This window comes from Rhipicephalus sanguineus, chromosome 9, assembly GCF_013339695.2.
Source record: "Rhipicephalus sanguineus isolate Rsan-2018 chromosome 9, BIME_Rsan_1.4, whole genome shotgun sequence".
Taxonomy (NCBI): domain Eukaryota; kingdom Metazoa; phylum Arthropoda; class Arachnida; order Ixodida; family Ixodidae; genus Rhipicephalus; species Rhipicephalus sanguineus.
Genome location: NC_051184.2, coordinates 28016831 through 28030807, shown reverse-complemented (window position 1 = coordinate 28030807; position 13977 = coordinate 28016831). Strand labels below are relative to the sequence as shown.

Genomic DNA, 13977 nt, shown 5'->3' with positions numbered 1-13977 from the left:
GATTCAGCAGCGAGCATAGCATTTACACAGTCTTTTGCAACAAAATAAGCTTGATGCATTCGTTGATGCAAACACGGGATCTTAGAGTCAACCCACTATCGCCTTTACACAATGCATGTTAGGAAGCTCAGAACAGTGCCTTTTGTTGCCTTCATTTTGTTTTTGACGTATTCTCTTCCTCAGTGGCATTGAACTATCAGAGCTGGGACCAGAAGATGTTCTTTAACGAGGCAAAGTTCTCCCTGAATGGTCGCTGCGGTTACGTGCTCATGCCAGAGTTCCTCCGAAAAGGAAATTTCAGGATGGATTCTCCTGATCCGTCTCTCAAGAAGAAGCTCGTTCTGAGGGTAAGAAAAAGGGCCCATTCTCTTTCCTTCAAAAATAGTGCGATTCAATTTGACGGCAAAGGACACACTCTTGAAAAAGCAATTTTGCTTTTATTCACATTGCCGAAATGTTTTTGATTATTGCTTCATTATTTAGGCCAAGATGACATATAACTACGCTTTTTTTTCGCACTAACACATGCACGTGCATGTGTTAGTGGAAAAAAAAGTGCACGGAAAGATAATTTGCCACCGGCAGGGAGTGAACCTGCAATTTGAAGGTTGCTGGTTCGGTCCCTGCTGGCAGCAAGTAGTCTCTTCGTCCACTTTAACTTCTTGTCATTTATATCACAACTGCTAGAAATAACATCCCCTATACCTTCCTTGGCTTGATTGTCTGTTACTTCCCATTAATGTTGTGTCTAACAAAGAAAAACACTAGCCCTAAAAATCCCCCTTTCATTCTCATCACATGGGCATTTAGGACAACAAGAAAAAATTTTAGTTTTCATTTTGCTAGTTGCACATCATCATGAGGCAACTAATTGATATACCACTGAGGCCTAATAAGATGGGCTTTTCTCTTGAAACTATATGAACTTCAACCATCTAAATAGGCATTTGTTATCAACATATTCAATTAGGGTAAAGTATACCACGTGCTACAGTGGTACATGCCACAGGAAAGCTCTGCATGCACACGACTGCCATATGTTACCGTAAATTTTGCCAAATACGGTTACCACATTAAGAAATGCAATTGACTGCAGCAACCAATTACCACCTCACAAAGTTAACTATGAGCAATTACCATAAGTGATAGATTACTTTCATGCTACTTTCCTTTCAGTTTTATCGCATACTAGTATTGCATAAGTACAGTAAATAGAACAGGCTGGCCTTGTTCTCTCTGAGCGCACCCTATGTGGCCTCTTGCATGATATATTCACCAACAATTGCTTTTAAAATCTTTTGTCAGTCACCTTCCCTCATGTTCTTCTAAAGACATCAGCAGCAGCACTTAAGATCACTCGATGCACATGTTGGCAGTGTCCCAAGCTGCCTTGCCTGTTGGCTGTTACAGCTTCCCTCATCAGGAATGTAATTGCATTGGTTTAATTGATTACTGAGAGGAATAATTAATCTGTACATGTTGCTAAGTAAAAAGCTTGATTACAAATAATTACATGCTACTAGTTAAATACAAGTGAAATGCATACAATCTTCAATTAGAAGCAAAAATATGTGCATGAGGGGTTGTTAAAATATCTTAATGACTGTATTAACAAGCAATTGCAGGAAACAGTTTTCACTGATAAATGTGGTGTTTCTACGGAGGCTTTTCTCCAGGTTCTTTCTATGCATTTAAAGTCAACGCTGGTAGGTTGGAAGGAAGGCATTTATGTGCAGAAATCAGGGATTGGTATTGGTTCAAAGGTTGCTCCAATTCTTAGTGATTTAAGACTGACAAACGTTTAGAAGGGCACCTTATGCAATTCTATTATTAAGGTTTTTTGTTATGTGGAGGATTACTTGAGTTTTTGTAGTGGTGAGTACTTTGAATCTGTGGTTACCTCAATGAGCATAAAATTTGAATTAAATGGAGGAGGGCCGAACTTTGCCAAGGAGTTGCCTCAGAATAATGGAATGCATTTTCTAGACATTGCTTCAACATTTCAGAAGAACCACGTATGCTGGCAGTATCCACCTAGATCTTCAAAATTGCTGCTGAACTTCTCGTCAAAGCATTCTAAGGGTGTAAAAAATGGTCTAGCCATGTCACGCCTTAAGTCTTCCCACACCAAGTCGTGTGAGCACAAAATGAATGCCAGCTTTAACGCACAGGTTACGTTTCTTTCAGGAGTAGGTTATCCTCGCATTGCAGTGGCCACTGTCGCTGAACGTTTCCATTATGTCCATTATGTCAAGTCCGAGCATGATTGCAGAAAGTGATAGGAAGAAACGTGTTGTAACTATTCCTTACATTCATTGCATACCTCACAGGCTAAAGAAAGTAGGAAGTAGATACGGTATTAATGTTGTTTTTACTGCTACAAATAAGCTAGGTAAGATTTGTGCTGCTATGCAGAGCAAGAATTAGCGAGTAATAGATAAGAAGCAAACTGACATTTGTTTCGTAAAACACACCAACAAACTGACTGATTGCCGTACAGGTGTGGTATATAAGGTTCCTTTTAGCTGAGGCCACTTGTACGTAGGACTGACAGGCCACAGTGTTAACCAGAGATTAATGAATCACTAACTGGAGGCTCACCTTCTAATCTATCTTTACATTGTTGAGAGCGCAAGTGCACACCAAAATTCAATGAATGCACACTTTTGTACCGGCACAGGAATGAAGATTGAGGCTTGGCATAACGATAATAGTGGTAGTGCATGCGTGAGTCAACCGTTGAGTAACTTGCATAAATAAGAAATCAAATGCCTTAACAGTTATCTTTCACGTTGACCCCAACACATGCCGGTTTAATAGGTTCGCCTATTACCTGGGCATGTGCAGATAAGTTTTTGTGGCTTCTTTCTTTTCCGCCGCTGTGCACCTCTTCAGTTGATAGTCGGCGTTTGTGCTGTCTAAACTTCCTTCTTGTGGTCGCGTTTGCACGCCCTGTCTTTTAGAATGAAAGATGTTCAATATTCAATTTGGTATAGGAAGATTATTCCCCAAACATTTATTATCTGTTTGATTGCATAGCATAACTATTTGCGCACTTCAAATTTTTGGGGCATTGTTTTGAAGGAAGAGTGAAGCTGCTTGTATGATGCATATTACAGAGCAGCAGCAAATGCGTTGAGAATGTCTTCGCTTAAAAACCTCACAGCTTTCATCAGACCCATCAGTTCTTTGACCCATGATTTATACATTACTGGGGCAACATGATCATTCACGGATGCAAACTTGACACAAAGCAGTCCAAAGTAAACAGTTGAAATGCTAAAAAAAAGCACATGTAGAACACATTTATCAACTGTTCTTAATGATTCGAAGACACAGCTTCATAGTTTAAACTGTAAGGAGGGAAAAAATTTATGTATGACTGCACAATACCGATTAAAATTTTAGCGCCTTAGTGTCTTTCTAGTGTATTCATGTGATTTGCATTCACGTCACAGATAATCAGTGGCCAGCAGCTGCCCAAGCCCCTCGAGACCACTGACGGGGAAATCGTCGATCCTTACGTCGTGGTCAAAGTGTTTGGACATCCGCTCGACAATCAAAGGTCAAGACACGGTTTGTCAGGAATAATGGTGAGCCATACACTTCTCATACTTTATGCCGCTCTCCCAAACCTGATCCATAAGAAAAGATTACTGCTTGCTAAACTCCCTGAGCTAGTTAGGTTGGGAATTACAAGTTGGGTCAAAATACCAGTTAAAGTGTGTCTCGATGAAGCTTACTTCACTTCACAGAACGGAGAATGTCATCTCAAAGGGATACATGCGCATAAGCATTTGTTTAGCGCTCAACCTCTTTGCTTCCTCCTACTTCTTTCTCGTGTCTTTTCTTCCTAGTTTGCGCTAATATGTATCCCTTTGATGTCAACCAATTTGCCTGCCGAATTCTTACTCAATGGTATTTCACTTGAGGTCAAAGATTTAGCTCTTGCTTTGGGCAATCAAGAGCACTGTAATACTTGCAATATGTTTTGCTTTATGAAATTCTGAACACCACTACCTTATCAAGGAATAACTTACAGCGCAACATGAGCTTTACGTTAACAGCAAAACGGACAGTAAAAGGCAGTACAACAGACATGGAAAACGGACAGTAGAAGAGAAGGACACAAGCGCCGTGTCTTTCTGTTCTACTGTCTATTTTCTAATTGTGTTGCGCTTAAAAGGACGTACAACTGCTCACAACACGAATTGAGATAACCCCACTAATGGAAAGATTGCCTACTGCATTGTCCAAAACGAACCCTGTTCTTCTTGTTAAATGCGGATTTATATTTTTATTTCCTCACTCAAAATTACTTTTTGGCGTCTCTCGCGGCAAAAATGTGAAGATGCACTCGTTGGCCATCACGTGACCTTTTACTGGTGTACGCTATTAATTGTCTCTATATTAGTGTTGAAATGCAGCACACTTTTTATTATAATCTTTTCTAACTTAAATTGCAGTGCCGATATGCCTTTGTTTGTACTGAGCAGAACAGTGGCACCGCCTTCGCTTGACTTATGGTCCGATGCTCATGAGCAGCAGCATGAACGTTTTTAGCTGAGGGCCTAGCGGCACGTGCTGACGAGTTTGAGAAGATTGAAGAGCACCTTGTGGCCTCCGCGATTACCTCTGGCAACGCGTTGCCAGAGTTAACCGCAGAGGCCATGAGCACCTGGCTCGTGAGGTGGTAAAGGGACCTCACGTGACGACGAGCGCTCGGAAAACTTATTCTACCTGCTTTTTATATTCAACAACGATTCAAAATGTCAATATGAAGGTGGGTAACCACAACTTCACCCACTTCTGTGAAAGCAGAGCCTTGAGCGTAACCCAAGGAGGGCTATCGGCATCGCTATCGCTTCACAGCATTGCTGGAGGACGCCTCTATGCGCACTTTTGAGGCTTTTCAGATAGAAAAAGTACTGCGTATAAAATAACCACGTGGTTTTGGGATCAACCTCTTCAGCTACAAACACTACAAAGGGTGAGCTTTCTGTTGCGCCGTAAAGGACTGGGTCGAGAAAAATCGGTTGTCAGTCTTTCCACGATGAACATCCACCAACTAGCCCAACTCGCGATTCTGCTTCAATACCACAAGTTTGAGCTCAAGAAATGAGACTGTGGTCCTGCTGGTTGAGCAAAAATTGCGCGTAACCTTTTCTCTCGTGCATGCCTTGCAGGCTTCAACCCAACGTGGGACGAGGAATTCGAGCTGCCTGTACACGTCCCCGAGTTAGCCATGTTGTCGTTCACTGTCAAGGACGAGAGTCGCACGGGCAAGAACATGAAGCTGGCCAAATTTGCCATTCCCTTGGATGCAGTGTGCGAGGGTTATCGCCATGTGCGTCTATACAACAATGCCTTCATCTCCCTGGTGCCGGCAAGCTTATTTGTGCATGTCAGCTTCCGCAAGCCCTGATTGTGTGCATCGTCGTGAACTTCCAGTGTGAAGGATGCCTTCTTCCGCAGAGCACATTGCGAGCATTACAAGCCTCATTCTTGTCATTGACATTTGCATTGCATTGCAGTATGTCATTGCCATTGCAGTATGTGCCTTCTTACAACTCGTTTGGGCATATGCCAAAGCTTCTGTCTTGCATGCTGTAATAGGGTTGCTTTCTTGTGCTAACCGACAACTGCCGGATAGCCCGTTCTGATGTTTCTCTGCACTACAAAGCATGGTTTGCATGTGCACTCATCTTCTTCATCAACTTTTTCATCAACATATTTTTTTTCACACATGAAAAGCTCACAAAGGTTCAGCTTGGTGCACTAAAGAAGTTGCAGTGAAACAAGAGCCAAGGTAGTATCTTATCTGAAGTTTTGAAGCCATGACGCGCACACTTAAAGCTGTTGTCTTGCCTATTCGCATAAGTTTCATACTGGTGAGAGTGGGGAATCCTCACACTATGCGATGGTTATTTCAACATATGTAGTCTCGCAAAACTTTCCGACAAACTTTGTACATAACAGGGATGTTGCTTAAGACATTGTAAGGTTCTTTTTTAATGGAATTTTGTAATGTCGCGTCGTCGGTGCCTTAATTTTACCTTACAAATTCATTCTCTTCATTGTGCCCTTACGCTGCCCTATATGCTCATTGTGCTAACAGACCACCACAAGTGATACATGCACATGTTTGCAAGGTGATTCATTTTGCTACATTTTTTTGTAAGCAGTACGTGCATTCTCTTAATTGCGTCATACCTTCTCCGATTCAGCAGCCTGGACTTTCCACTACCATGCACTGGTAGTCCACTGTTTTTCTGAAATGCTTTTTAAACATGTCAGTGGTGAAGGAAATTAAAATTACAGGAGGTGTGTCAGCGGTGTTGTTACGCTTAAGATTACTTTTTGGCGCCTCTCGCGGCATTTGTCATAACAATGCAATTTTCACATACAAAGTGGACATCTGAGGTCTTGTTGCAGAATAGCCAGAGTGTGGTCTTGAGTGCAAGCAGTGACCAACATGTCTTAGCAGTATGCCAGTTGAGGCAGTGAAGTGTCCGAAAAAGATTTGAATGCGTGTTTCTCAGCAAGTGAATGCAACTAATTGCATGGTAGTAGCTAAGGAATGACGGCCAAGTTGTGGTCTCCTGTTTAAGCATTGGATGATATTTACCTCGCAGCACTTGTTCATATATTGCATGACCAGCTTGTGTACTACTGTTGTTAATGATGTAAATCATTTGTCCCTCAAATGGTATAGTTGTACATGTCTGTATCAGTATGTGCCAAAAAGTTGTGTGTAATGGTGTACATTATTTTGTTCTTTCCACCTGGCCGTTTCATTATCTGCCAGGTAACATGTACATTTTCTGTCTTTATTATCATGTAAAGTGGTTTCCTATGGTACGTGGAAAGCAATTGCAAGCACTATATTTTCCGGTAATGCTGCGGAGCTTAAGATTTATTCAAGTACAAACACATTGTTAGTTGACTTATTATTCAGTAATCGTGGCTAATGACTGCACATTGTCACGATCACAAGATGAATGGCATATATTAAATTGATGGGCACAAACTTCGTTTCAGTTATATGTGCTTCTGTTAGTATAGTTTTGAAGTATATTTTTATTATTTTTGTAACAAATTGCAAACTAAGTGCATGACACCTATTTGGTGCCATTTTCTTTCTCTCAACATTACACTGCCTCAGTTATTGAATATTGCCCAGACAACTGTAAGTGCAGCTGCTGCTTACAGGAACAGCATTGTTTGGTATTTACAGGAAAAAAAAAAGCCGGGCATTTTGCCTTTTTTTTTTTTTTTGCTGCTGCTTGGATGAAAACATCGTATGTGACTGAGACAGCTTCTTGTGGCGCATCAATTTGCAGTCACCATGCATACAATTAAGATTTTTTTTTCTGGTTATGAAGTGGCTTTAAAGTGAACATTGAATGCGAATGAAGATTAGTGGTGTGCCGATGTTTTCGAAGTGGATGGAAGGAGGTTTGTTTGGGGCGTTTTTTGTGAATTGTCAAAGCTTACGCCCTCACACTTGCACATGGCATGTGACCATTTGTCTTGAATAAAATGTGCAGTGTTTACCTGTGGACCAAGTCTTTGTTTTCATGTCCCCCCTTTAGGTAAATATGAGAAGTTCAGCTCAGCAATACCACAAGACAAGTGCTATAGGATATTGGTGTCATCTACAAGAAATTTGAAAGAAAAAAAAAAGACAAATTCTAGAGTTTATGCGCCGAAACCAGGATTATGTTATAAGGCATGTCATAGTGGGGTCTCCAGATCAATTTTGACCACCTGCAGTTCTTGAGCGTACACCTAAATCTAAGTGCATGGATATTTATTTTGTGCAGATGCTACCTGAAAAGGATATTGCAAAAATCTGTAAGAGAATCGGGACAAACTTCATCAAGGTAATTTTTGTCTGGGCATCCCATGCAATGGACAATTCTAAAGTGCTTCTGCACAAGAATGTCTCCTGTGCAACTCCACTGTTGAGATCGATCGGAAGACACCTCAGCGCAGCGTCTGGAGCAGCTAAAATCTCGCTTTGGAGCAGCATAACAACCCTTTGGAGCAGTTACCAAGCAAATATTTTCTAATACAAATACTGATCGTCCCCAAGCTTGATGAGCTAGCTAGCAATGCTACATATTTAACAAAATCGATAATAATAATATCTGGTGTTTAACGTCCCAAAACCACAATATGATTATGAGAGACGCCGTAGTGGAGGGCTCCGGAAATTTCGACCACCTGGGGTTCTTTAACGTGCACCTAAATCTAAGTACACGGGCCTCAAACATTTTCACCTCCATCGAAAATGCAGCCGCTGCGGCCGGGATTCGATCCCGCGACCTTCGGGTCAGCAGTCGAGCGCCACTAGACCACCGTGGCGGGGCAAAATCGATACAGTCGAATCCGATAATGAATACCGCTTGCTACAACGAAATGTCCGCCACAACGAATAATTTTCGATTCCCCGTCAGCTGCCCAAAGAAAACAACGCGAAAAATGTCTCGTCACAATGAACACTTTTTCTCCACTTGAACGAAGTTTTCGCGATTGCTACCACATAAGCAAAAGGAGCTTGCTATATATAGAGGATTGCCGTGAAATTCCGCTAGCAACTCAACAATTTCTCGTTGCCAGAGCTGTGCGGCGGCATTTACAAGACCCGTGTCTTCATCGGAGGCATACTTTCTGGCCACACATGCACATTCACAGCCCTGCGATCGTGAATGACAATCACGGCGTTATGAAGGCACACGCGTAAGTATACATTCTGGCGCAGCCGTTGCGAACACAAATGCGGTCGTGTCGACGCGATCATGGACGACCACGCGCGCATTCGACGTACGCGCACCGATTCAAAGCAATGCTGCGGTCAAAACCGCTGTAGACGCGATCGCAGATAGCAACGAGGCAGTTATGAAGGTACGCGCGCACGGCCAGCGCGCACAGATTGAAAACTGAACTACCGTTTGCCGCAACCGCTGTGCCGAAAACCGCGGTCGCTATCGTCGGGATCATCGATAGCGAATAAGCTCCGAAAGTACGCAGCTGACACATCGGAAGAAAGAATAAAGACAATAAAGTCTTACAACGGCGCAAAGCGTTTCGGCTTTACGACTGTTGTAGAGCTTAGGCACTTCGTTTTCAGTTGGCCAGCGAACTTCGGCACGCGTGTTCGCGGCGCTACACGCTCGGCACGCTTCGAGGGTAGCCTGAATATCGTATTTGCTCGTGTATAACCTGCCCCTGCATATAACCGGCACCCCCACTAAAAACCGCGGGAGCTTGAAAAAAAAAAAAAAAAAAAAGATCCCCGCGTACTGACACAAAGCCGCCTTCCTTGCATAACCGTGGAGGCGTGCCGTGAAGCCAACTTGCGCATCGAAATTAGCGTATATAATCCGCACTCCAAGTTTAGCTCTAAATTTTCTGTTGTAGTGAAGAAGATGAGTGCTACTCGGAAAGGCGGAGGGTACCAATCAGGTGGAAAAGAAGAAGACGTTTGGTCATCTCGGCGCTTAGGCTGGTTCCGCCATTAGCACGTAACTTGTCGTTACTGTTCCTCTGTTTTATAAACCAGTGCTACTCCTAAACGCCTTATTTTAACTGGTGGAAGTGCTGGGTACTCCATAATCCTGGAACTTCGAAACCGTACGTTGCCTCCGGTTTCTACCATGTCCACGGACGAAGATCAGCAGGTAGCCGCCTCGGCTTCAACTACTCCGCCTGTTGTCTGTTCCGGCCCCATTCGGCAACGCGACCCACCTTCCTTCAGCGGTACCGATGACAAGGACGTGGAAGATTGGCTTGACGAGTACGACCGGGTGAGCAAGCACAACAAATGGGACGATGCGCATAAGCTCACCGTCGTCCAGTTTTATTTAACGGACGTCGCCAGTCTGTGGTACCGTAATCACGAGCGGGACCTTCCCACCTGGTCGGCCTTCAGAACGGCGTTCGCGGATCTGTTCGGCCGTCCAGCGCTTCGCAAGCTACGTGCCGAACAGCGCTTGCGCGCTCGTGCTCAGCAAAATGGTGAGAAATTACACCAGCTACATCGAAGATGTGGTCGACCTTTGCCGGCGTGTCAACTCGGCCATGACGGAAGCCGAGAAGATCAAACACATTTTGAAAGGTGTGAGTGACGACGCATTTCAGATGCTTGTCGCCAAGAACCCGCAAACGGTCTCTGACGTAATCCAACTATGTCAGAGCTATGACGAGCTCTGGAAACAGCGTGAATCCACTCGTCGCGCCAGTGCGTCATGTGCAACGATCTCAGCTTTAACGTCGGCTGGCATTGCGGAAGACCATTCTGCCTTGCTCCTTGAGATCAAGCAGTTTGTACGCGAGGAGGTCGCGCGCCAGCTGTCTCTTGTACCCTACACCTTTGAAGCTGCCCCATCTACTTTGCCGCCATCGATACAGCGTGTCGTTCAGGAGCAAGTATCCGAGGTGCTGCCCGCAGCCCATGTACCACCAGTGGCTGCTCCGCTGACCTATGCTGAAGCACTGACCGCACCCCGACGTTTGCCTGTCCGCCAACTCCTACGTTCCCGCGCGCACCTTTGCCGCACCGCCTGAACCTGTGCATCACGCTGCCCGTCCGTTCTCCCGACCAACACCACCACGCCTTCAAAACCCATGGCGCACTCCAGACAACCGCCCCATATGCTACGCCTGTGGTTTTGCGGGTCACGTAGCACGGTTTTGCCGACGGCGTGAGTTTCTCCTACGTGACGACGTGCGGCCAAACAGTTACGATTTCCCGCCGAGACCTCAGACTGCTCCATCTGGCCCGCCTGCCGCCATGGACACATTTTCGACTCGCCAGAACTTCAACAGACGCCGGTCGCCTTCACCTCGGCGCCGCTCCCTTTCCCCTATGCTACGACGCCCTCCTTCTGTCCCTGAGGAAAACTAGAAGCCGCAGTTCCGGAGGCAAGAACTGCGCAGCTTTCGAACTCTACAAGACCTTGTTTTTCGCCGTCTAATGTCGTTGCTGTCTCCGTTGAAGGTGTCCCTGTTTTAGCACTGGTTGACACTGGCGCCGCAGTGTCTGTAATGAATGAGAAACTTTGCTGCAGACTCAAGAAAGTAACGACTCCTCTTCACGACTTCGTTTTGAGCACTGCAAGTGAGCAACAAATTCGCCCTCTCGCTGCGTGCACGGCACGCATTGCGATTGCAGACGTTATTTATGCCGTCGAGTTTGTTGTGTTGCCGACGTGTTCCCACGACATTATACTGGGCTGGGACTTTCTCTGCACTCATCGTGCTGTCATCGACTGCGCCCGTGCCGAAGTCGAGTTCTCGCCGTTGTGTGCATCTGCTGCGGTCGACTCGCCACCTTCACCTGCAAAAGTTTTTGTGGCTGCCGACACTCCGATACCCCCTTTCTCATCCGCGCTAGTACCGCTTTCCTGCGACATCTCTACTGGCTCACCTGTTCTTTTTACGCCTTCTGAAACCGCTGTCCGGCGCAAGTGCTTCCTGATTCCTTTCGCCGTTCTCACTATTCACGATGGATCAAGTGCAATTTATGTCTCTAATCCGTTTCCCTCGCCTTCCAAATTACTGCGCGGAGAGTGGCTAGGCCTTGCAGATGACATTGATCCCTTGTGTGCACATGTCGTTCCTGATCACTCGAATCCGCTTCATATCGACGCCGTTGATTGCTCCACGTTACCCTCTCAGCCATCGTTCACCGAAGCACTTTCTCGATGCATCGACAGCAACCTTACGGCCCAGCAGCGCGCCGACATCATCGCCCTCCTCGAGCGCTTCCGCACAAGCTTCGACCACCAGCAACCAACTTTGGGCCGTGCTTCCACTGTATGTCATCAAATCGACACTGGCATTCACGCACCTTTACGTCAGCGTCCGTATCGTGTGTCGGCATCTGAACGCCGTGTCATCGCAGAACAAGTTGACGACATGCTGAAGCGCGGCGTTATTGAGCCCTCTAACAGCCCATGGGCCTCGCCGGTTGTTCTAGTAAAGAAAAAAGATGGCTCCATAAGATTTTGCGTCGACTACCGCCGGTTGAACAAGATCACACGCAAAGATGTTTACCCGTTACCTCGCATAGACGATGCGCTCGACTGCTTACAAGGCGCCGAGTTCTTCTCGTCCCTAGACCTGCGCTCCGGTTATTGGCAGGTTCCGATGGCCGCGGCTGATCGCCCAAAAACGGCTTTCGTTACCCCCGATGGTTTATACGAATTTAACGTCATGCCATTCGGGCTATGCAATGCGCCTGCCACCTTCGAGCGCATGATCGACAACATCCTCCGTGGCCTGAAATGGCAAACCTGCCTGTGCTATTTAGACGACATTGTCATATTTTCCCGTGACTTTTCAACACATCTTCAGCGCCTCGAAACAGTGCTCACTTGCCTCAGTTCCGCCGGTCTACAGCTCAATTTAAAGAAGTGCTGCTTTGGCGCCCGACAACTCCTAATTTTGGGCGATGTCGTCTCTAGAGATGGTGTTCGTCCGGATCCGACGAAACTTCGTGCCGTTGCCGAGTTCCCTAAGCCAAAGACGATGAAAGAACTTCGCAGCTTCCTCGGCCTATGTTCCTATTTTCGTCGTTTTATCCGCAACTTTGCCTCCATCATATCGCCCTTGACTGAACTTCTTCGCTGCAACCGCGATCTTTCGGGATGGTCATCGGCGTGTGATGATGCATTTGCCACACTCCGTCGCCTTCTTACATCACCTCCAATATTGCGACATTTTGATCCACTTGCTCCGACAGAAATCCACACGGACGCTAGCGGTATCGGTCTCGGTGCTGTGCTCGCCCAGCGTAAGCCTGGATTTGATGAGTACGTCGTCTCCTACGCCAGCCGTGCGCTCACAAAAGCGGAAGCCAACTATTCCGTTACAGAAAAAGAGTGTCTGGCCATTATATGGGCAATAGGCAAATTCCGACCCTATCTGTACGGGCGCCCATTTAGCGTGGTTACAGACCACCATGCATTATGTTGGCTTTCCTCTTTAAAAGATCCTTCCGGCCGGCTCGCCCGTTGGGCACTCCGGCTCCAGGAGTACGACATTCACGTCATTTACCGATCTGGCCGAAGACATTCCGACGCAGATGCTCTGTCCCGATCACCCCTACCATCTAGTGACGAGTCGCCGCCTCCGCCTACACACGACGTATCTGCACTTGGTGTCAACGACATGTTTCTGGAGCAAAGGAAGGATCCCTGGGTTGCTTCAATTCTTAACTTGTTGCGTCGGCCTCCCTCGCAACCCATCCCTAGAGGTATGCGCCGTCAAATACAGCACTTCGTTATCCGGGATGGTTTGCTATACCGACGAAATTATCTCCCTGAAGGACGCCGATGGCTCCTGGTTATTCCCACACATCTCCGCTCGGACATATGCGCCTCCTTTCACGCCGACCCACATTGCGCGCATGCGGGAGTGTTAAAAACTTACACCCGCCTATCCCAACGTTTCTACTGGCGCGGAATGTATCGCTTCGTTCGCCGCTACGTCCGTTCCTGTATTGCTTGCCAGCGCCGGAAGAATCCAGCTTCCCGTTCTCCAGCTCCACTACAGCCCTTGCCTTGTCCTGCCAGACCATTCGACCGTGTTGGTATAGATCTCTACGGACCTCTTCCAATCACACCTGCTGGAAATCGCTGGATAATCGTCGCCATTGATCACCTTACGCGGTATGCAGAAACTTCACCGTTGCCATCTGCATCGGCAAGTGACGTCGGTTCTTTCCTATTGCATCGCATCATTCTACGGCATGGTGCACCGCGTGAGCTGCTCAGCGACCGAGGACGCGTGTTTTTGTCGGACGCAGTCGAATCACTTCTTAAGGAATGCCATGTCGTTCATCGGACCACCACCGCGTACCACCCTCAAACAAACGGCATGACAGAACGATTCAACCGAACATTAGGGGATATGCTGTCAATGTACGTCGCTTCCGACCACTCCAACTGGGACCGTGTTCTCACTTTT

At 46.3% G+C, this 13977-nt stretch overlaps 1 protein-coding gene across 1 annotated transcript in view; it reads left to right on the top strand.

Annotated features, from left to right (window-relative positions):
- LOC119404856 (1-phosphatidylinositol 4,5-bisphosphate phosphodiesterase delta-4-like) overlaps positions 1-7564 on the top strand; it is a 43334-nt gene extending 35770 nt beyond the window's left edge. The window contains 4 exon segments of the mRNA XM_037671535.2: positions 184-347; positions 3459-3555; positions 3558-3593; positions 5187-7564. Coding sequence (XP_037527463.1) covers positions 184-347; positions 3459-3555; positions 3558-3593; positions 5187-5425 — 536 coding nt within the window. The 3' untranslated portion in view covers positions 5426-7564.
- Positions 7565-13977: the final 6413 nt, after the last annotated feature.